The sequence below is a fragment of the Ornithorhynchus anatinus genome, chromosome 1 (assembly GCF_004115215.2).
Source record: "Ornithorhynchus anatinus isolate Pmale09 chromosome 1, mOrnAna1.pri.v4, whole genome shotgun sequence".
In the NCBI taxonomy this organism is placed as follows: Eukaryota; Metazoa; Chordata; class Mammalia; order Monotremata; family Ornithorhynchidae; genus Ornithorhynchus; species Ornithorhynchus anatinus.
Genome location: NC_041728.1, coordinates 125,143,492 through 125,168,221, shown reverse-complemented (window position 1 = coordinate 125,168,221; position 24,730 = coordinate 125,143,492). Strand labels below are relative to the sequence as shown.

At 44.7% G+C, this 24,730-nt stretch overlaps 1 protein-coding gene across 2 annotated transcripts in view; it reads right to left on the bottom strand.

The window, feature by feature from the left end:
• Positions 1–5,995: 5,995 nt before the first annotated feature.
• Positions 5,996–24,730, bottom strand: part of PLEKHB2 (pleckstrin homology domain containing B2) — a 50,001-nt gene continuing 31,266 nt past the window's right edge. For both annotated transcript variants that reach the window (XM_029061854.2, XM_029061853.2), the window contains exons 4-8: positions 21,921–22,023; positions 20,845–20,884; positions 15,349–15,438; positions 13,053–13,158; positions 5,996–10,008 (exon numbers count right to left, since the gene is read on the bottom strand). In XM_029061854.2, the coding sequence (XP_028917687.1) occupies positions 9,872–10,008; positions 13,053–13,158; positions 15,349–15,438; positions 20,845–20,884; positions 21,921–22,023 (476 nt within the window). In that variant the 3' untranslated portion in view covers positions 5,996–9,871. The remainder of the gene's footprint in view (positions 10,009–13,052; positions 13,159–15,348; positions 15,439–20,844; positions 20,885–21,920; positions 22,024–24,730) is intronic.

The following is a 24,730-nucleotide window of genomic DNA, read 5'->3' as shown; positions in this document are numbered from 1 at the left end:
ACTATCAGCTGCCAGTAAACAAGGAAAGAGTGGATGAAAACATTGCTGTCATGAGATAATTAAATTCACTGCTACTTGCTCTCTTCGCCTTCTTATTCTCCATTTAAAATATGGGCTAGCAAATGAGTTTCATTGTAATTGTGATGTGTTTGTTAGGGGCTGTGGGTGAACATACCTCTTGCTTTGTGTCACCTTGATCATCCAAGATTGTTTATTAAGTGCCCTCAGTACAATGTAGTAGTGACTTCTTGACACCAAATTAGTGAAAAAGTCAAGTGATGAGCACATCCAATACGGAAACAATAAATGGTAAGCAATGGATAAATAGCATTATTGATTGTTACAATAAAACAGCTGTCTCGTGGGCTATAAATTAATGATACCACCAGAATTATATTGGCATTTACATTAAAAAGAAAATTGAAATTTTAATTGATCTCATACATTATGTAAACTTCTTAAACTCATTTACACACATTTGCATAGCACTTGCTGATTAACAAAGTCATAGGGTTAAGAAATACGCGTAAATTGATAGTCCACATGCCCGAGAAAATGTCATTTACGTTGCTCGGTTTATTGAGAGCTACTGACTGCTAATAAGGCATAGTCCATCAAGGACTGGACAATGAGAGAGGTTAAATTAAGATAACTGATGAGAAGGGGGCATTACTTTTTCAGGTACTGAAATCTTTCCACTTAATGTAGTTAAAGAAAGAAGAGAAGTATGCAACATAAAATTTACTGCAATTCGTAAGTAGCTATACCTGTCTCTAAAGCAGTGACACTTGACTACCATTACTACTATAATAATGATGATGATGGCATTTGTTAAGCACTTACTATGTGCCAAGCACTGTTCTAATCACTGGGGTAGATACGAGGTTATCAGGTTGTCCCACGTGGGGCTCACAGTCTTAATCTCCTTTTTATAGATGAGGTCACTGAGACACAGAGAAGTTAAGTGAGTTGCCCAAAGTCACCCAGCTGACAAGCAGCAGAGCTGGGATTAGAACCCACGACCTCTGACTCCCAAACCTGAGCCCTTTCCACGAAATGGCAACAAAATGAATAATTCTATAAGGATCTGGAAAGACTCAGACACACTTCCCATCTTCAAAGCCTTACCAAAATCCTCCAAGAGCCCTTCCCCAACTAAATGCTCATCTCTCTGCTTCCCTCTCCCTTTTTGTGTTGCCTGTACGCTTAGAGGTTTATCCTTTAAATACTTGATATTCACCCCACCTTCAGCCCCACAGCTTCTATACATAATTTAATGTTTGTCTCTCCTCTCTGTTTTGCTGTACTCTCCCAAGCACTTAGTACGGTGGTAAGCATTTATTATATGCCAAGCACTATTCTAAGTGCTGGGAAGATACAAAATGATCAGGTCAGAGTTCCTCTTTCACATGGCACTTGATTGGAGAGGAGGAATAGGTATTTAATCTTCATTTTGAAGATGAGGAAACTGAGGCATAACAAAGATAAATGACTTTCCCAAGGTTACAGAGCCAGCAAGTCGGGGAACGGGGATTAGAACCCAGGTCTCCTGACTCCCAGGTCCATGCTCCTTCCACTAGGCTATGTTGCACTCTCTCTCGCTCTGTGTCACATACACACACACGCATGGCATCCAAAACATGCCAAGTTCTAATTTTATATGCTTCCTCTGAAGAAAGAGGTGGATAAAGGTTTACTTATTGTTCTGTAAATAGAGAATGATTCATGACCCAGGAAAGAGAAACGTGTTATTTGAGTCATATAATCTAGGAAAGCTCAGCCTGGCCCCAAAAGGCTAGTTGTCAGGCAAGCACGTAGGCAGGACTCTAATGTAAGGAGAATACAAAGAGAAAAATCTCCCAAGGATTAACACCTGGGAAGATTACTCATAGTCAAGTGCATCGATATTTACAGTGACTGAGACTTGCTTTGTCCTCCTATGTCAGTCCTGAGGGGGGAAAAATACCACATTAATCTAAATTGATTTATCACTCCAACCCCAAACATTCCTGCAGCTTGTCCAAGACATGATTGTTTCTTCATGAACAGGTGTAATCAATCATATTTATTGAGTGCTTACTGTGTGCAGAGTACGGTACTAAGTGTCTGGGAGAGTATGATACAGAGTTGGCAGATGTATTCCCTGCCCACAACTGGTTTACATTCTAGAGGAAGGTGCAGTGATCTCCTGGTGCAAAATGACAAGTAAACCGGAATTAACAGTCAACCCAGACACCCCGGTAGTCAGAACAGGGTCTAGTTATTCAATTCATCCCGGTCAGGTAAGGTTAACATGTAGAAAGAGCTTGGGCCTGGGAGTCAGAGGATCTGGGTGCTAATCCTGGCTCCACCATTCATCAGCTGTATGATCTTGGACAAGTCACTAAACTTCTCTTTGGTTCAGTAACCTCATCTGTGATAAAGGGATTAAATCCTGGTCCCTCCTACTTAAACTATAAGCCCCATTGTAGGACATGGAATGTGTCCAACCTGTCTTCATCTAGCCCCAGCATATAGTACAGTGCTTGGCACAAAGTATGCGCTTAACGGATATCAGTAAAAAAAAAGGGGAGGGAGGGGAGAGCCACATTGTACCGCAAGACAACCCAACTAGTAGTGAATGGTGAAACAAATGAGAGGATAAAGTAATACTAATGATAATAATAATTGTGGTATTTAAGTGCTTACTATGTGCTAGGCACTGTACTAAGTGCTGGGGTGTACAAGCAAATAAGGTTGGACACAGGCCCTCTCCCACAATAAATCCTTTCCAGAATAAATCCTTCTTCTCCACTCCGCCCTCCCATCTGCATCTGCCCCGTACTTGGCTGTGTACCTTAAGCACGTTGATACTCAACCCAGATCCACAACACTTTGGGTAAAAACCCTAATAACCTACTCTTTCCTTTATCCCTAATCTATTTTAACGTCTGCTTGCCCCCCCCCCCCCATAGAACGGAGGCTCCTTGTGAAGGATTGTGTCTACAAACTCTACTGTACTGTACTTTTCCAAAGTACTCACCGCAGTGCTCTTCACACAGTAAGTACTCAATAACTACAATGATTGATTGATAGCCATGCTAGGAACCAATGCCTGATCTAAGAGCAGGCAAACAGGCATTGGCCTAGTGGATAGAGCACAGGTCTGAGGGTCAGAAGGACTGGGTTCTAATCTTTGCTCCTCCAAGCTGCACTTGGTTGCTGTGTGACCTTGGGCAAATTGCTTAATGTCTCTGTGCATCAACTACCTCATCTGTAAAATGGGGACTAAGACTGTGAGCCCCATGTGAGACAGGGACTGTGTCCAACCTGATTTGCTTTTATCTACCCCAGTGCTTAATACAGTACCTGGCACATAGTAAGCACTTCAATACCATAATTTATTATTATTTATTATTATTGCATTAAGCCTATCACTCCTAATAATCATCATATTTGTTAAACGCTTACTTTGTGCCAGGCACTGTTCTAAATGTTGGGATGAATACAAGCGCAATCAGGTTGGACACAGTTCCTGTCCCACGTTGGGATCACAGTCTCAATCCCCATTTTACAGATGAGGTCACTGAAGCTCAGAGAAGTGAAGTGACTTGTCCAAGGTCACACAGCAGACACGTGGGGGAGGAGGGATTAGAACCCATGTCTCATTAAGTGTGGTTTGCGTTGCCTTTGTGGGAAGAGAATGTCCCAGGCCCCATCCTCCCCACAAACTCCCAGGAAGCCGAGGGCCTACCAGAACTGCCCCAGATGTCTGCTCAAATAAAGGGTGGGTGATGGCTGGGGTGGGACAGATCTCAGAATAAAGGGGGAAAAAAAAAGAGAAAAAAGACAGATGGTATTGGAAGCCGAATAATAATAATAATGTTGGTATTTGTTGAGCGCTTACTATGTGCAGAGCACTGTTCTAAGCGCTGGGGTAGATACAGGGTAATCAGGCTGTCCCACGTGGAGCTCACAGTCCTAATCCCCATTTTACAGATGAGGTCACTGAGGCATAGAGGAAGTGAAGTGACTTGCCCACAGTCACACAGCTGACAAGTGGCAGAGCCGTGATTCGAACCCATGATCTCTGACTCCCAAGCCCAGGCTCTTTCCACTGAGCCACGCTGCTTCCCCAGGATAAGGGAGGAAAGAAAACATAAAAGGATATAGGAATCAAAAAAGGAGAGAAAACATGAAACCCAGCAATGATAAAGTGAATAAAATGAATCAAAAGAGACAGGATCGTCAATAGTGGCCAGAAAAGCACACCCAGAAATGAAGGCTAGAACCCAAGTAACCATGAAAGAAAAGGAAGAAGAGGGAATGAACGAAGATTAGGAAGATTACAGATTACAAGCTCCTCTAGAATGTAAACTTGTTGGGAACATGCCCACCATCTCTGCTGTATTGTATGCTCCCAAGGATTTAGCACAGTGCACTCCACACTGGCACTCAATAAATATCATTTATTGATTGGCAATGAACAGACTGGCAAATGTGGAAATGGATAGGTGAAAATGAACAGATGATAATGTGATAACAATAATAGTCATACTTAAGTGCTCACTATGTGCCAAGCACTGTACTTAGGACTGGAGTGATACAAGGTAATTGAGCTGAAAACAGTCCCTGTCCCACAGCGTTTACAGTCTTAATCTCCATTTTACAGATGAGATAACTGAGACTTAGAGAATTACTTGCCCAAGGTCACAGAGCAGACAAGCAGTGGAGTCAGAGTTAGAAACCAAGTCCTTCTGACTTCCAGGCCCATACTCTTTCCGTTAAGCTATGCCGCTTCTCTAACAGAGGGATACACGAGAGAGAGTGGGGATAAAGAAATTCTGTGGGTTGGTGGGCGGGTTTTTCTGAACTTTAAAAACACTAATCCTCCATGTCAATGTGTTTTTTATCAATAAATAAGACTGAATGAATGCATGAATGAATGAATACTAAGCGCTGGGGTAATAATAATAATGTTGGTATTTGTTAAGCGCTTACTATGTGCAGAGCACTGTTCTAAGTGCTGGGGTAGATACAGGGTCATCAGGTTGTCCCACATGAGGCTCACAGTCTTCATCCCCATTTTACAGATGAGGGAACTAAGGCACAGAGAAGTAAAGTGACTTGCCCACAGTCACACAGCTGACAGGTGGCAGAGCTGGGATACGAGCCCATGACCTCTGGCTCTTTCCACTGAGCCACGCTGCTTTTCATAAATTATGGTATTTGTTAAGCGCTTCCTATGTGCAGAGCACTGTTCTAAGCACTGGGGTAGACACAGTATAATCAGAGTGTCCCATGTGGGGCTCACATTTTTTAATCCCCATTATTACAGATGAGGTAACTGAGGCACAGAGAAGTTAAATGACTTGCCCAAGGTCACACAGCAGACAAGTGGCAGAGCTGGCATTAGAACCCACGACTTCTGACTCCCAAGCCCGGGCTCTTTCCACTAAGCCACGCTGCTTCTCGTGCTTGTAGATAACAAGATCATCAGGTCCCACGTGGGGCTCCGTCTAAACAGGAGTGAGAATAGGTATTGAATCCCCATTTTCCAGATGACATAACTGAGGCACAGAGAAGCTGAGTGACTTACTCAAGGCCACACAGCAGGCCAATGGCAGAGCTGGGATTAGAACCCAGGTCCTCTGACTCTCAAGCCCACGCTCTTTCCACTAGGCCACGCTGCTTCTCGTGCTTGTTATGCTTCAGTATCAAATTGCTCTAATCCAGCTCCGCCACCCAATTCCCGGTCCTCCCTACAACCTCTGTCCTGGAGCCTTGGAAACCAGTAGTCGTTTCTCTAGATATCTGCCCAATTTTTGCAGTTCGCAGGTTTTGTCTTCCTACAAGTCCTGGGAACACAATCGATGGTGAGAATATGGTAATTTAGCAGCGATTGTTCTCTAAGGTACCGCCAGCTCTATACTGAAGTGGAAGAGGTAGCACTTTCAGATACATCGTTAGAGGTTTACTGAAGGAAAGTGAGTAAAAGGAGCGATGAGGCCTAGACTGCGGTTTAACAATAACTTTATTAAAGAACATTTTCACTATAAATGTAGATTTGTATTGAGACAAAAAATGGACACAGCATTTAGGAAAAAGCAGGAGATGGAAACAACAGTCACAAATAAAAATTATATCGACTGCTTATTCAAGCTCTGCAGGAGAATTAGAGTGGAGAGCTGAGCAATTATCTGGATAGTCTGGTCAATGGAGCCAGCCAATCTTGGTCAATTAGGCCCTCAAAAGCTCTTTTTTTTCCCCTCTATAGCCTGAATTATCCAAATAATTGCTTCGATTCTCCACTTCCGTTTGCTTGAGTTGATACGGCCTAAAACAGACATTTTGCCTTGTGGGTAAGCATTTTCACCATTTAGATCATTTACTGTCTATTCTACGGGAAAAAGAAGGAAGTCTAAAAATACAGTGAGTAATTTTTCCTTCACTCACTCAACTTTATCAGCTAGCTGAAGACAACCAAAGAGCCAGAGTATCAGAGCAAACAATAAAGCAGCATAGATTGTTACAGATGAGACAGATCATCCTAGGCATAATTCTTAAATAAAAAGAAAAAAAGTAAACGAAAAAGAACCCTTTTAAGCACCTAAACTTCACATTCCTGGACCATCAATACCTCTAATTTTTCATCCTTTTGGAAAGAAAACCTCGGAGATGCAGCATCTCACGATGCATTAGAGGCTACTGTTTTAGAGATGGTAGTCTTTAAAGCTACTGAATGAGTTGTCCATTTTACGAATTTTTTGCACATTCAATTCTGATCACACAATTACCACAACAGTCAGGCCACGCCTCCTCACAATACCATCACAATCTCTACTATTCTAAGAAACTCCCACAGAGCAGATGAGACTGGGTGTGAGCCCAGACACTAAATCAACCAAAAAAAAAAAAGGCTCACTCGCTCTGGGAGGAACCAGATGACACTTTTGGGGCAACTCATCCCTAGATTTATCAAAAAGCTTCACACCAGTGTTCTCAGATTGAGGTGATAATCCAGATCTAGTCTAGATCACTGGATATTCTTCCAACTAGGTCCAGAAGGGATTAGAAAGGGTTTGACGTGATCTCTCTCTGGAGTGGTGTAACTATAAAGATCTAGTGATTATTTAGGGTCATTTGAGTCATATACCTCCAACATTAGGGCAATAATATGGGGTCCAATTCTACTTCATAATACAAAAATCCCTTCAACCTTGTTTCAAACTCTAGGGTCTATGTTAACTCTTTTGAGTGATCAAATGATTATCCCTTTAGAGGCGTTATTCTCTGCTACGGTTGTTAAATTGTAAGGATGAACAACAATATTTTCTAAGCAACCAAAACATGCTAGGTAATAGCCTAGAACACTCCGCTTCTAAATGATTGGTATTCTTCATTAGAGAAAAATTTACATGGCAGCTTGTATTTCCTTTTAGCACTAAGTATTCATTTAAAGGGGATCTGACCCTGCAAACGCTTGTGGGAGGTAGCAAATTAGCAAATTTTGAGGTTTGGTTGGAGTTCAGTTGCCCAAGTGCTTTTTGCATCAGATATGAATTAGCTGGTAGAAAAATCATGGGACATTTTGCCACATAAAGTAGAAAAGAATCATGAATGGATCTGAATGTGACTCTGGGAAATATGATACCTTATACTTCTCCAGACTATTTGAAAGAATGCTTTACAGAAAACAGGACAGATTAGCAGGTTTGATACATTTCTAAAAGTGTGGCCCTCAGGATCACGGAATAGCTGAATATTAACAATGCTAGTCATATCACAGAGCTAAGAAGAAAACACGGGGCTGCTATCATAATGAAAATCAATCATATATAAAGAGTAGGCAAGTAGGCATATCGTGGAAAATGGAGATAAATAGGTGTTTGAGCAATTTAATGAATTAAAATATATCCTGGGCTTATTTTCTATCACTTAGGCATTTTATTCCTTTAAGTCCTTTCCCCATCCATATTCTAGTGGAGCACTACTCTCGTTATAATACTTTACCCTTAAGGAAGAATTCATCACAGAATTCCAAGCTCCTCAGTCTTTCAATTGCTAACTATAGGTATGTTAAACTAACATTCGACTAACATCATTCTAATGGAGTCAAGAAAGTTGTAATCATCTCATCAACTTGTTTAAATCTTTCAGAAAGATAGAAAAATCCATAACACTTCCATATGCACAAAATAATGCTTCAAAGAGCCCCAGAAAGCCTTCAGTTGCTTTCATTTTCCAAACATGCCTCCAATTCCATCTACTTGAATATTTTCTGCCACAGTTCAGCTTTCCCAACTCGTGGATTTTGATTAGGCTGCAAGTGAAAGCACAAACTCGCCAAAAAAATTAAGACTAGAGTTAACACCCGAAATAGAAAAATAGAAGTGTCTTCTATACACGAGGCAATTCTACCATTGTAAAAGGTACAATAAATATTGCTAAATGACAATGCATATCTCACTGGTGGCTTCCCTTCCTCAGTCAAAATACGAGCGAAGGAATAAAATTGAGCTTTCAAGCACATCGGGTTGCCATTTGGAAGCGAAGAATATGCTGCAGAGTGGCAAGTCATTAGGAGAACCCCTAAAAATCTTCTGTCAAAGAAATTCAAAAGGGATTAAACAAGACCACTTTGGACAAGGCTATGCTCAAGTATGTCAGCTGCTAGAATGCGAAGGCAGCTGGCAGGAAGTTCCATAGAGGGCCGCCTTCTTTTTCACTCATTTTTCCCGCCTCCTCCATTTTTCCAATTAACCTTGTCCTCCCACCCAAACTCAACTCTCTAGACTGAGCAAGCTCCTAACCCCCTAACTGGTAACCTGACCAAGGACTCACATGCTTCTCCCAACCTGCCGTGAACTGAGGGGTTTCTGTTCTTTTTCCTACTGAGGAATGGAGAAGCCAATGGCCGTATCCTATCCCGGCCCTACGAAAAGGTCAGGGAGCAAAAGGCAAAACCCAAGTCCGCCAACGTTTCTTTTCCTCTATCTCAGCACAGAACGGGTGGCTTTAACTGACTCAGGAGCAGAACAGCCAAATCAGCCTGGACTTTTAATATGATCTACCCTAAAGGTGACAAACCAATTAAGTGAGTCTGTCATCTTTCACATGCCCTGAAAATACCTGCTGCAGTTTTTCAGGTCTCCGAGGTTTCTTCTTAGGTGCAGTTCCCTAATCCCTATTAAGGGATTCCCCTCAATAAAAACATTCGTTCTGCAAGGAATCCCCGACCCTTAGAATTCATAAATTCACTCGCATTTAGGGAGGAAACAGGGTCACCAGTTCAATGACACTGGATACCGGAGGTGCAGGCTACTGGATTCTGTGGGATGCTTTCAGAATAACTCCACCACCAAGGGACTTCAGTAATGTGCACAGTTTACCTCACTTCATCTGTTCTGCACTTAACACGTAAGCTTGAGAGTTAACCGTTGGATTAAGTGGGCCCTCCGTTGCTGGAAATAACCACTTGTACGAGGATCATTCCATTAGCAGTATATTCCTAAAACGGGTGACAAAGTCGTACCACTTAACGCTCTGCGTTGAACACTACAATGATAATGCTCTTCATAATGGATGAGATCATATAAGTCGTTCTTATGTAACCGAGCTTCATAAAAGAGCTCTCCTGAAATGAGCAAGTGCCCCTTTCAACCATATTTCACCTAAACGGTGCACTTAAATTCCTTCCTTGTGATATTTATCACCGGTTAATTACAATTGAGATGTCACTAATAAAAAACTACTATTGGAATTGTCTTATTAAAAATCTTTACAATAAAACAGGAGTACTTTGCAAAATATATTATTATTGCACACGCACACACACAAAAAAAAATAAATAAAGGTTTTTGGAGCTACGAAGACAGAGGTTGCAAGAAACCTAGAAGACCCAGAAAAGCGATCCCAGCGCCATGCCGGTTGCTGCTCCAGCAAGCATGCCCAGAGCCAGGTCTCCATCGTTGTCGCGATAGCGCTCTCTGATGATCACGTGATTGGCAGGGGGTTGCCCATACGGTCCTACGACAGGGATGCAAATAGAGGTGGTGATTATGTCCATATCTACAAATCATCCATTATAGGTTATTTATTTATATTCATATCTGTCCCACCGTCTAGTCTGCAAGCTTGTTGTGGGCAGCTGTCCACCAACTCTGCTGCAGTGCACTTTCCCAAGAGCTTAACACAGTGTTCTGCAGGGAGTAAGTGCTGAATAAATACCATTATTCATTCATCCTATCGTATTTAGCGAGCGCTTTTTGTGTGCAAGGCAGTGTACTAAGCGGTTGGGAGAGTCCAGTGCTTAGAACAGTGCTTGGCACAGAGTAAGCACTTAACAAATCCCATTTTATTATTACAATAATGTTGTTGATAGGTGACTGAGGAATATGAAATAAAACAGTCATTTGATTTTAGAAACCAGACTGAGGTTTCAGTTTAGGGTCTACTTTCTAGTCCTGAAATAGATTTTATCTCATTTCTAATCCTGGACTGAAGGAGCATTACCCCTCATTTTTCAATTTAATATGGTGAATGATGGCATATTCTCTTTAGGCATATATCAGTGCCATTCTGTGAATTATTCATTTTAAGAGAAGATGTTGCCCCAGTCCCCAATCTAGCCATGCTAATAGACATCATCTATTCACCACAAGTAGATACTACAGACGGAATGCAGGCATTCTGGAGCTTGAGGTCCCAATGACCATGTTTAGGCATTAAAGGAGAAGCCAATACAGTACCAGAGTCTCCATGGTTCCTTGCCTCCATTTTCCAAGGCACTGGAACCCCTTCCTACACCCACTGTGGTCCTGGACCCCTCAGCAGGTAAGGATGTGTCCAATCTGAATGCCAAAATAACCTAATCCCAAGTTTGTCAGTTCTTCGGAAGCATAATCAACCAATCGTATTTACTGAGCGCTTACAGTGTGCACAGCACTGTACTAAGCTCTTGGAAGAGTGCAATAAATGAGCTGAAACACACATTCTCTGCCCATAAGGAGCTAACATGTTTCTAACCCTGAACTACCTCAGAGTTTCATTTTCCCATTGATAAACTGCTATTCCCAGATCCAGTGCAACCACAAATAGAATAATGAATGATAAGTGAGCAAAGAAAGAGAGAGAGAAAGAGAAAGACACAGAGGAGAAAAAGAGAGCTGCGGGTTGTGGTGAATGGGGAGTTCAGGGATTCCCAGGGAAAAATCTAACGATGAAACAGTAGCTAGAAGCTAATTAGCTTACTGGCAATATAACATAAGGAAAGGGGAGGACAAACTCATTAAACTTTCAGCCATTATTACCTAAGAATTACTCTTTAATAGGGGAGTTATGAAATTTAAAACAGAAACTTTCCATCATGCAAATGAGATTTTAAATTAAAGCTGAAGTTTCTCATATAAAACTTGCCCTCGATGTTTAACCATTAAGTGGAAGTGGATTACTATATTTCAGAGTACGGAAGGTGCCACATTTTTCTTGGCTTTATTTTCATGTGTCAGTGTGTTTTCTAGAGAAGACTACTGCTGCCGGCATATGCTTAACCAACATTTCCACCTCTCCCAGTACTGATTTAATGTTTCTGCCTCTGGGTGGGAGAAGATTAAAAGCTAGCCAGCAAACACACGCATGAGTAAAGGTAGGTTTGGAGCTAAGGTGGAAGGAGAGAGGAGGCTTGGAGAAGCAGCAGCGATCAGCCGAAAAGTACGGCCAATAACAAGCAAGTGAATTACTAGATTGTAATTCTCCCGGAGGGCACTGTATCGTAGTCTTCCAAGCACTTGGCATGATGCCCTGAAGAGGGTCAGTGCTCAATAAATATCACTGATTGAATATAGGCGATAAAGAGCACGATGACATTTGGAAATCTACCACAGGAGGGACACTCACCAGCCACTTCTTAAATACATGTGCTCTTTCTTTGGTGAGTTTTGGCTTCTAGGTAATCCGACGGTCTTGGCAGAACTCCCCACTGACTGTATTCTCCTTCCAGATTAATCAGCTAATAAGACTGCAAAGGCAATCCTCTAGAGCGGTGCAAATTTGAATTTAGGGATGGTCAGGGATCAAGGCAAATGGAGGTGTCCTTCCACAAACACATCAGGGGAAAAGAGCGGGACTGAATCTGAAGGAGAGAAAGGCACTGGCAGGACCAGAGCCGTCTCCGAGAGGAAGAGAACGAGCAAAAAGAGATCCAGAAACAGAAGGAGCAACATGATGGCAGAATTCTCTGCTGCAATAGTAAGCTAGCTGCTGAAACCAAGCGGCCAGATAAGTTTGAGATGTTCTTACAACTTCTTTCTATCTTCCAGGGCAAAAGCAGAGTGGCAGGATAGGCTCAGTCCTCGCTCCAGAGGTCGGCCAGTCAATCGTATTTATTGAGCGCTTACTGTGTGCAGACCACTGTACTAAGCGCTCGGGGTATAACACAACAAAAACGTATACATTCCCTGCCCACAATGAGTTTACAGTCTAGAGGAGGAGTCAGACAGTAATATAAATTAATGAATTACAAATATGTACATAAGTGCTGCGGCGGAGAGGGAAGGAATGAACAAAGGGCGCAAGTCAGGATGACACAGAAGGGAGTGGGAGAAGAGGAAAGGAGGGCTTAGTCGGAGAAGGCCTCTTGGAGAAGATGTGCCTTGAATAGGGCTTTATTGTCCTGGTGACAACCAGGACTGGACTGCAGAATAGCCCTTCAACTGTCAGAGCGGCCAAGGATGCTGCTACTGCAGGGAGTAGAAGAGTGAGATAGCCAATGCACCATTTTCTTCTTTTATCTGCTCCTGCATTTTGGATTAATCTATCACACTGGATGAGCCTTACCTACTAATAATATCCACCCTTTGTGATGTAACTAGTGTCTGCTGGTGAAGTTATACGTTTAAACTCTACCTACTCGACCATTCTACAGAACTTTCAAAAAATAATCCAGGCTGATATAAATGCTTAAAATGAAGATGGCTCTCTGTCCTGCATACATAAAACACATTAATGTACAAAAGCAGTTTTCGTATGGCTGTGACATGTAATTACTGGATAATGGGATAGACAGGGCTTACCTGGATATGGGTATTGGTATGGTACGGCATATGCCTGTCCATTAGAGGCATAGATGACTTGGGTTCCTGGAGGGTATACGCCATTATACTGACCATAACCAAGCACCTGATTAAATAAAATATACTCATTAGAAATACTGACATTTCAAAACCTTTCCTGGAATTCCTGAGAGGACTGGAGTGTGATTTACAATCAACACAAACAGCCGGACATCAAATTGTCATTTGTTGAATGCCGGCCTTCCAAATGTCACCCATGGGCAGTGGAGGAAGGATAGGTAGTAATCCACTGCCTAAGACTTGAAGAAACCCGGAAGACCAGAAATGGGTGACCATGGTTTTGCCCCATTTAGTCCCCCTGGTCTTCCTTCCTTCAAGCAGCAGCGTGGCTTAGTGGAAAAAGCACAGGCTTGGGAGTCAGAGGTCTTGAGTTCTAATCCTGGCTCTGCCACTTGTCAGCTGTGTGACTTTGGGCAAGTCACTTCACTTCTCTGTGCCTCAGTTTCGACTGTGAGCCCCACATGGGACAACCTGATTACCTTGTATCTACCCCAGTGCTTAGAACAGTACTTGACACATAGTAAGCGCTTAACAAATACAATTATAATTCCCCTTCCGCCATCTCACCCATTCCTTGACCAATAAAATTTCAGGCCCTCCCAAGTCCCCTCAGCTTTCCTCTGTTCTCCATGGATAAGGTTTAAAGGATGAAGACTTACTACTTGTTCAGCAGAAATAAAGACAATACATCATGGTAATGACAAACATGCTGATCACAAAGGAAATCAAAAGCGACAGCCCTGGTCCTATGTTTAACCGACGATTACTTCAGGGGATGGATAACCGAGTGGTTCAATCCGGAAATAGATGCTTCCGAGTGGCTTCCTCAAAGGAGGCCAAAACCTTCCTGAAATGCCTGGTGCCGGTAAATATAGTGTTGAATTGGCAGCTAGGGAATTACCTTTCTCTTCTTCTCACCCTCTTTCACTCAATCATATTTACTGAGCGCTTACTGTGTACTATACTAAGCTGTGGGAGTCCTATAGGGCTCTGTTCTGCTTCACCTATTCTTCTTGCTTTACACTCACTCCCTTGGGCAGCTCACCTGCTCGCACGGTTTCAGCTCTCTTCACCCCGTTTCCTAACTCACTGTCCTAGTTTCCAGCTGGACCTCGTGCTCGACTCGCCTGCCTCCGTCCTTTCGCTTCCCACTGTTTCTCAAGCTTGGGACTTCCACATCAGAAAGACCAGAGCTCTCCCTATTCAAGGGTTTCTTAAAATCCCACCATTCCCAGTGAGCTTTCCCCAACTCATTTCCCAGCACCCTCAGCCATAACGTCCCATCAGTCAACCCTAACGCTTATGAACTTATTAACGCCCTCCTTAAAACTTAGGTATGTAGGTGTACTCATTTTATTTGCTCTAGCTGTAAATATGTTTATGACTGCCTGTTAGAGTATATGGCTCCTTGTGGGCAGGAAATGAGTCACTTCAGTATTCTGCACTTCCCCGGGGCAAGTAAAGGGTACCATATCAAGTGGGTGCTCAATAAATGCTGAGCCCTGGAGGACCCCCAGAGTTGCCTCAGAGCAGCCAAGGGGAATCTGCTCCAGGCAGTCCCACCTATGGGGTCAGGGATCCTCACAGAGTCAGGATAGTTCCAGGAACCCTATTATTACTCAAATGGGAGCTTAAAGCTGAGAAGCCGCATGGCTAGTGGATAGAGCACGGGCCTTGGAGTCACAAAGACCTGGGTTCTAATCCCAGCTCTGCCACATGTCCGCTCTGTGACCTTGGACAAGTCACTTAACTTCTCCACACCTCAGTTACCTCATCTGTAAAATGGGGATGAGAGTGTGAGCCCCAAGTGGGACAAGGATTGTGTCCAACCTGATTACCTGTAATTACTTCAGTGCTTAGAACAGTGCTTGGCACAAGTACTATTATCATTATTAATAAAGGTTTGGCCATGAAAAAATGATGGAAAGCTGGAGCACGCCATCACCCATCAAAAGTTCCTTAACCAAAAGCTACACGTGGATTCTACAGGGACTATCTGAAACAAGTTTCCCAGAGTCACCTCCAACTCGCATAGTGGTGCCAGGACAGTGCCACAGACACCGCCAGCACGCTGGGGGGGGCGGGAAACGCAGGATGATGCAACATCAATCTGCCATTTTCTCATAATACCTTCACTAGGGTTCAATTAGAGACGAGTGTAGGTGAGAAAGTAAAAACTAGATTCCAACCACAATTCTGACTTGACTTAATAGAACCTTTTAATATATTCACTTACCTCAGTGGACGGTGGGGCATAAGCTGTGTACGGAGGAGGAGAGGAAGCTACGGCAGTCTCATCGTACATGGCTTCTGAACCGGCATATCCCTGCACATTAAGGGAAAATGGGAAAATAATGGGTCAGTCACTGCACAGTGAAAAGCTTGGTCAACTGTAAATATCCTTTTTTATGATCTCGCTTGGTTAAAATGGCAGGTGAATGACCGAGAGACCACTCTCCTAAATAATACTAATAATGAATGATTATTGTATTTGTTCATTCATTCATTCAATGGTATTTATTGAGCGCTATGTGCAGACCACTGTACTAAGCGCTTGAAATGTACAAATAAGGCAACAGATAGAGACAGTCCCTGCCCTTTGACGGGCTCAAAGTCTAATCAGGGGAGATAGACAGACAGAAACAATAGCAATAAATAGAATCAAGGTGATGTACATCTCATTAAAAAAATAAATAGGGTAATGAAAATATATGCATTGAGCGGACAAGTACAGTGCTGAAGGGAGGGGAAGGGAGAGGGGGAGAAGCAGAGGAAAAGGGGGGACAAAAGGGCTTAGCTGAGGAGAGGTGAAGGGGGGGGTAGAGGGGGAGCAGAGGGAGCAGAGGGAAAAGGGGAGCTCAGTCTGGGAAGGCCTCTTGGAGGAGGTGAGCTCTAAGTAGAGTTTTGAAGAGAGGAAGAGAATGAGTTTGGCGGAGGTGAGGAGGGAGGGCATTCCAGGACTGCGGGAGGACGTGGCCCAGGGGTCGACAGTGGGATAGGCGAGAACGGGGGACGGTGAGGAGGTGGGCGGCAGAGGAGCGGAGCGTGTGGGGTGGGCAGTGGAAAGAGAGAAGGGAGGAGAGGTAGGAGGGGGCAAGGGGATGGAGAGCCTTGAAGCCTGGGGTGAGAAGTTTTTGTTTCGTGCAGAGGCTGATAGGCAACCACTGGAGGTGTTTAAGAAGGGGAGTGACGTGCCCAGAGCGTTTCTGCAGGAAGATGAGTCGGGTAGCGGAGTGAAGAATAGACTGGAGCGGAGAGAGGAGGAAGGGAGATCAGAGAGAAGGCTGACACAATAATCCAGCCAGGAAATTATGAGAGCCTGTAACAGTAAGATAGCCATTAAGGGCTTAATACATGCCTGGCACTGTACTAGGCACTGGCGTAAATACAAGATAATTAGGTTTGACACAATCTCTGTCCCACCTGGGCTCACAGTCTCTATCCCCAGTTGACAGATGAGGTAACTGAGCCAGAGAGAGGTAAAATGACTTGCCCAAGATCACACAGCAGTCTAATCAGCGGAGTCGGGTTTAGATCCCATGACCTACTGACTCCCATAGTTAACACAGGAGTGAAACCTTCCAGTACAAAGGAAAAGCTGAACCAAACCTAACCCAGTCATCAGAGCTTTGGATGGAGTCATGAAGAATCCCACAATTCCCTCTCTTCTATACTTTCCCAAGTTCAGTGTTCAGCACACCACAGGAGCTCAATTCTTCATTCAATTGTATTTATTGAGTGTTTACTGTGTGCAGAGCACTGTATTAATAATAATAATAATAATAATAATGTTGGTATTTGTTAAGCACTTACTATGTGCAGAGCAACGTTCTAAGCGCTGGGGTAGAGGGTAATCAGGTTGTCCCTCGTGGGGCTCACAGTCTTAATCCCCATTTTACAGATGAGGTAACTGAGGCACAGAGAAGTGACTTGCCCACAGTCACAGAGCTGACAAGTGGGAGGGCCGGAATTCGAACCCATGACCTCTGACTCCCAAGCCCGTGCTCCTTCCACTGAGCCACGCTGCTTCTTCAAGCACTTGGAAAGCATAATTCGATAAATGCAATCGTTTCACTGATCCTTCACCTGCAAAATATCCTGCAGCCTAAAATGCTCTGCCCTCCAGGATTGAGTATTGGAAATGTCAGGATGTTTGCAGAAGTTACTTTTTATAATTGCCCCAACTGAAACTGCTCCTTTGTTAAAAATGGAGGAAAAAAAGGAACAGCAACTTCTTAAAAAGCTATAAATAATTCACCAAACCACTTTGGACTCCAGCCACTTACTATTGGATTAACTAGGATCAGATTTTCCATAAAGAAAAGGGTAATTACCATTGCACTGTTCTCATAAACTCGGAACATGAGATTTCCTTGAGCCAAAATGGGTGCGTCACAGAAAATCTCTGGAAATCAAGTGGTTGGCTTTCCACCTCACGGTAGGGCTTTTACTGCTGTTCTCACAAAGCACACGCACTCGAGCTGGGTGACATGCCTTTTACATCCTTTCCAAAAGGAGCAGCGATTTCACATTTTGCTTCACCTGAAGAAGTAAAGCTTTAGGACTAGGCAACTTACTCCTCGGGGTTTGACCTTCAGAAGTAATGATTCAATCTGTTCAACTGATGTTTGCAAGGATGGTATTCTCCACAGTGATACTGACCTTTACCAAAATTGGATATGTGGTATCAATTATCTCTCAAGGTCAAATGAAGGACTAAAGAAGCCCAGTGGCACCTAATACACTTCTAAAGTTCTTTGGCATTTGTTCTTGGAAACTGGAGCATGGGCTGTTGCCTGATGTTTTCAGATTCCCATGCCAAGCATCATAACCCCATGGGGTGGCAATGCCTGGGTATCCTATCACCATACTGGTTTCCACCTTAACATTTACATTAAAATTTTTTAAAAATAATGAATGGTGGCATTTTTTAAGCGCTTACTATGTGTGAAGCACTGTTCTAAGCGCCGGGGGGGAGGGGGCAGATACAAAGTGATCAGGTTGTCCCACATGGGGCTCACAGTTTTAATCCCCATTTTACAGATGAGGTAACTGCAGCAGAGAGAAGTGAAGTGACTTGCCCAAAGTCACAGAGCTGGCAAGCGGCAGAGCTGGGATTAGAACCCATGACCTCTGACTCCCAAGCCCGGGCTCTTCCCACTGAGCCATGCTTACATTGGCATTTGTTAAGCGTTTACTATGTGCCAAGCACTGTACTAAGTGCTGGGATACATACAAGGTACCCAATCGGGTTGTCCCACGTAGGGCTCACAGTCTTCATCCCCAATTTACAGATGAGGTAACTGAGGCACAGAGAACTGAAGTGACTTGCCCAAGGTCACACAGCTGACAAGTGGCGGAGCCGGGATTAGAACCCATGACCTTCTGACTCCCAGGCCCGTGCTCTTTTCACTACGCCATTCATTCATTCATTCATTCAATAGTATTTATTGAGCGCTTACTATGTGCAGAGCACTGTACTAAGCGCTTGGGATGAACAAGTCGGCAACAGATAGAGACGGTCCCTGCCGTTTGACGGGCTTACAGTCTAATCGGGGGAGACGGACAGACGAGAACAATGGCACTAAACAGCGTCAAGGGGAAGAACATCTCGTAAAAACAATGGCAACTAAATAGAATCAAGGCGATGTACAATTCATTAACAAAATAAATAGGGTAACGAAAATATATACAGTTGAGCGGACGAGTACAGTGCTGTGGGGATGGGAAAGGAGAGGTGGAGGAGCAGAGGGAAAAGGGGAAAATGAGGCTTTAGCTGCGGAGAGGTAAAGGGGGGGATGGCAGAGGGAGTAGAGGGGGAAGAGGAGCTCAGTCTGGGAACGCCTCTTGGAGGAGGTGATTTTTAAGTAGGGTTTTGAAGAGGGAAAGAGAATCAGTTTGGCGGAGGTGAGGAGGGAGGGCGTTCCAGGACCGCGGGAGGACGTGACCCGGGGGTCGACGGCGGGATAGGCGAGACCGAGGGACGGTGAGGAGGTGGGCGGCGGAGGAGCGGAGCGTGCGGGGTGGGCGGTAGAAAGAGAGAAGGGAGGAGAGGTAGGAAGGGGCAAGGTGATGGAGAGCCTCGAAGCCTAGAGTGAGGAGTTTTTGTTTGGAGCGGAGGTCGATAGGCAACCACTGGAGTTGTTTAAGAAGGGGAGTGACATGCCCAGATCGTTTCTGCAGGAAGATGAGCCGGGCAGCGGAGTGAAGAATAGACTGGAGCGGGGCGAGAGAGGAGGAAGGGAGGTCAGAGAGAAGACTGACACAGTAGTCTAGCCGGAATATAACGACAGCCCGTAACAGTAAGGTAGCCGTTTGGGTGGAGAGGAAAGGGCGGACCTTGGCGATATTGTAGAGGTGAAACCGGCAGGTCTTGGTAACAGATAGGATGTGTGGGGTGAACGAGAGAGACGAGTCAAGGATGACACCGAGATTGCGGGCCTGAGAGACGGGAAGGATGGTCGTGCCATCCACGGTGATAGAGAAGTCTGGTAGAGGACCGGGTTTGGGAGGGAAGATGAGGAGCTCAGTCTTGCTCATGTTGAGTTTTAGGTGGCGGGCCGACATCCAGGTGGAGACGTCCCGGAGGCAGGAGGAGATGCGAGCCTGAAGGGAGGGGGAGAGGACAGGGGCGGAGATGTAGATCTGCGTGTCATCTGCGTAGAGATGGTAGTCAAAGCCGTGAGAGCGGATGAGTTCACCGAGGGAGTGAGTGTAAATGGAGAACAGAAGAGGGCCAAGAACTGACCCTTGAGGAACTCCAACAGTTAAAGGATGGGAGGGGGAGGAGGCTCCAGCGAAGGAGCCCGAGAATGATCGGCCAGAGAGGTAAGAGGAGAACCAGGAGAGGACAGAGTCCATGAAGCCAAGGTGAGATAAGGTATGGAAGAGAAGGGGATGGTCGACAGTGTCAAAGGCAGCGGAGAGGTCAAGGAGGATCAGAATGGAGTAGGAGCCATTGGATTTGGCAAGAAGGAGGTCATGGGTGACCTTAGAGAGAGTAGTCTCGGTAGAGTGGAGGGGACGGAAGCCAGATTGGAGGGGGTCTAGGAGAGAATGGGAGTTAAGGAATTCTAGGCATCGATTGTAGACGACTCGTTCTAGGATTTTGGAAAGGAAGGGTAGTAGGGAGATAGGACGATAACTGGAGGGGGAAGTGGGGTCAAGAACGGGTTTTTTTAGGATGGGGGAGACGTGGGCATGTTTGAAGGCAGAGGGGAAGGAGCCCTTGGAGATTGAGTGGTTAAAAATAGAAGTTAAGGAAGGGAGGAGGGCAGGGGCGATGGTTTTAAGGAGGTGATAGGGAATGGGGTCCGAGGCGCAGGTGGAGGGGGTGGCACTTGCGAGGAGGGAGATCTCCTCTGAGGATACTGCAGGGAAGGATGGGAAAGTAGGGGAGGGGGTTGGTGGAGGGGAGGGGAGAGGTGGAGGGGTGACTGGGGAGCTCAGACCTGATCGTGTTGATTTTCGTGAGGAAATAGGTGGCCAGATCATTGGGGGTGAGAGATGGGGGAGGGGGAGGAACAGGGGGCCTAAGGAGAGAGTTAAAGGTCCGGAACAATCGGGGGGCTGCTTCTATCGTCCCACTAAGACTATAAGCTCACTGTAGGCAGGGAACATGTCTACCCACCCTACTGTAGTCTCCTCTCCCACATGCTTAGTACGGTGCTCTGCACATGGTAAGCGCTCAATAAATATCATTAATTAACATATCGTAAACACCGCTACTTACTGTATTTGTTCTGGCATCTTGAAGGGCAAATCGCCAAGCCCTACCAGGAAAAAAAAATGGGAGTTTAGCCACCTTCTTGGTGAAACAGTTCTGCAGACAGCTAGTACTTGTTTCAGCAGACAAGGTTCCAAATTCAGCGATGAAATACACTACAGATGGAATTGCCATTTATCGAGGGATGATTTCCCCACACTTAAGGAACAGTACACTACATCGTACGTAGGTTTCAACTGAAAATCCGTGTCAACGATCACTGTTCCATCATCTCAGTAAAGTGATATAACCGACTTGATTATTCTCTGGAGGACTGTTAGTGGCAGGTTTTACAACCTTACTACATGCTGGTCTTCCTTCCTTCTGACTTTTGCCCATCCTGGGTTGTTCATTATCCAGGAAATGCCTATGCTGATTCAAGTCATTCCCCTCCTCTTCATCCAAACTCCACCAGCCACTGGCCCCAAAGCCACATCTTGCCTGGCTGCTTAGAAGGAATTCATGCCACCTCTCCTGCTTTCAATTATCTGTTTCCACTTCTGGACTGTTCAGAATGTGACACTGTGGGTATAACAGCATCAACAGAACAATTTCCACATGTGGAATTCCAAACAAACCCAAAGAAAGGTGATCAACAAGGTGAAAACATGTGCTGTGCTAAAAAACAGTGCATGTTCATTTTTTTGCTTAGCAAAGACACATCAGGACTTACATGTATTCATCCTAGACTTTTCCTAATTCTTCCTCTCCCTGATCCATGTGTTGGCTTATCCCATATTTACTCGGCTTTTGTTTTCTAAAACAGTAATCTGACCTACATTTTGCAATGCTCCTAGAGCTCTACGTTCATTTCCGTTAGCATCTCCTTTTGCTTTTTTCCAAAATCTCCACTAGCTCCAACACACCCAAACATCAGAGGGTCGAAGGGCAGGGAGGGAAATGAGCGAAGGGAGAAGTGCGTTGGCTCCATCCCCTAGCTAGGACAAGGGGATCTTCCCTTCTTTCCCGCTAGTGCCTGGAGCCACCTGCTTCCATAGGGTAGGAGAGGGTGGCTGACGAAGCAGGGAAAGAAGGAAACTCACAAGCAGTCATCAGCGCTTTCTGCACAGAGATTGATAGTCTTCCCGTCTCGGCAAACGATCTGCAGCATACGGTCCTTCGGTTTCCCTTCAGGAGGATGGAGATCTACGCCAAAAATAAAGAGGGTAAGAGGCTATGGAAACATCTTTCCCAGGCTAATTTGGGCTCCAATAAATGGGTGCTTTTGTCTTGGGAGAGGAAATTTCATAGCAGGCCAACGAGGGGCCCTCAGGAAGGGAGAAGGAAGAGTTCACTTTATTGCTTAAATGATAATGATCATTGTGGTAGTTGATAAGCGCCAACTATGTGCCAAGCACTGTACTAAGTGCTGGGGTAGATACAAGATCATCAGGTCCCACACGGGGCTTCCCAGTCTAAATGGAATGAATAATGTTGGTATTTGTTAAGCGCTTACTATGTGCCGAGCACTGTTCTAAGCGCTGGGGTAGACATAGGGGAATCAGGTTGTCCCACGTGGGGCTCACAGTCTTAATGCCCATTTTACAGATGAGGGAACTGAGGCACAGAAAAGTGAAGTGACTTGCCCACAGTCACACAGCCGACAAGTGGCAGAGCTGGGCCACTCAGCAAATGGAATCTGCTGTGGACGTATGGCTTTCAGGTTGACTTTCACTAACCCCGGATCAAAGTTCAAAAATTATCAGCTTCCGGTGGCTTAGCTGGAAAAAAAAGTCTTCCTTTGAGCGCAAAGAGCCACTAATTCTGAAAATGAGGACACTGACTCTACAGCTGAAGCAAAGAAGAGTTTAACTAATGGGTAAAAGAGGAAGGCAACCTATATTGGAGATGCTGGTTAGGTACCTGAGAGCAGCCACTTCATGGCTTGGAACATCTTAATAATAACAATAATAATAATAATAGTATTTGCTGAGTTCTTATTATATGCCAAGCACTATTCGAAGCACAAGGTAATCAGATCCCACATGGGGCTCACAGTCTTAGTCCCCATTTTACAGATAAGGTAAATGAGGCACAGAAAAGTGAAGCAACTAGTCCAAGGGCAAACAGCAGGCAAGTGGCAGAGCTGGGATTAGAACCCACATCCTCTGACTTCCAGGCCCATGCTCTTTCCACTAGGCCATGCTGCTTCTCCGTTCCATGATGGACTGGAACAAAGGAAACCGAGCTAAGCTTGGGTGAGATATGGATGGCATCCTGCTCCCCTACTGTGAGCCATTGTTGGGTAGGGATTGTCTCTATCTTGCTGAACTGTACTTTCCAAACGCTTAGTACAGTGCTCTGTACACAGTAAACACTCAATAAATACGACTGAATGAATGAATTTCAGGCCAAAACCTGAAGTAGCACTGAGAAGCAGCAGACTTAAGTGGAAAAGAGCACAGGCTGGGAGTCAGGAGACCTGACTTCTATACCCAGCTTCATAATCGATCATCAGTCAATTGCATTTTATTGAGGACTTGCTCTATGCAGGGCACTCTACTATGTAGTTGGGAGAGTACAGTGTAACAGAGTTGGTAGACATGTTCCCTGCCCACAAAGAGCTGAGAGTTTAGAGTGGGAGGCAGACATTAAAATAAATTACAAATATGGGAAAGGGCAGAGAATCATGATATGTACATAGTGCTAATAATACTATTAATAATTGTGGTATTTAAGTGCTTTCTATGTGCCAAGCACTGTTAAAACAGTGCTGGAGTAGATACAAGGTAGGTAGGTTGGACTTAGTCCCTGTCCCACATAAGGCTCACACTCTTAATCCTCCATTTTACAAATGAGGGAACTGAGGCACTGAGAAGTGATGTGACTTGCCCAAGGTCACAGAGCAGACAAGAGGTGGAGCCAGAATTAGAACGGAGGTCCTTCTGGCGCCTGTGCTCTAACCACTGGGCCAGGATGTGGGGCTGGAGTTTCAAAGGGCTTAAGGAGTACGGCTCCAAGTGCATAGACGATGAAGGGAGGAAAGTAAACACACTTGGGACCAGAGGCATTAGTCCAGGGAGGCTTCTTGGAGAAGATGTGAAGTTTTATTAGGGCTCTGAAGATGGGGAGAGTGATGGTCTGTCTGATACAGGGAGAGGGAGTTCCAAACAAGAAGGAGGATGTGGGCAAGGGTCTGGCAGCGAGAAAAAAGAGATTGAGGTAGAGTAAATCGGGATTAGAGTGCAGTGAATTGTAACAGGAAATTAGTGAGGTAGGGCAGGAGGGAGAGATCTGATCGAGTGCCTTATAGGAGTTTCTGTTTCATGTGTAAGTGGATAATAATAATAATGGTGGTATTTGTTAAGTGCTTACTATGAGCCAAACACTAAGCCCTGGGGTAGATACAAGGTAATCTGGTTGTCCCACGTGGGGCTCACAGTCTCAATCCCCATTTTACAGATGAGGTAACTGAGGGACAGAGAAGTGAAGTGACTTGCCTAATGTCACACAGCTGACAAGTTGTGCAGCCAGGATCAGAACCCACGACCTCTGACTCTCAAGCCCATGCTCCTTCCCCTAAGACACGCTGCTTAAGTGGAAGATACACAACAACTGGAAGTTTATGAGGGGAGGGGAGAAATGGACTGAATTTTTTTTTTTTTTAAGAAAATGATCTGAATAGCAGAGTGAAGTATGGGCTGGAGAGGAGACAGAGAGGAGGCAGGGAGGTCAGCGAGGAGGCTGATGTAGTAGCCAAGGTGCTTGGATCAGCATAGGGAGCAGATTGGATGGAGAGAAAAGGGTGGATTCTAGAGATGTTGTAAACATAGAATCGACAGAGATGTTGTAAACATAGAATCGACAGGGTTTGGTAACAGACTGAATATGCAGTTTGAATGCAAAAGATAAG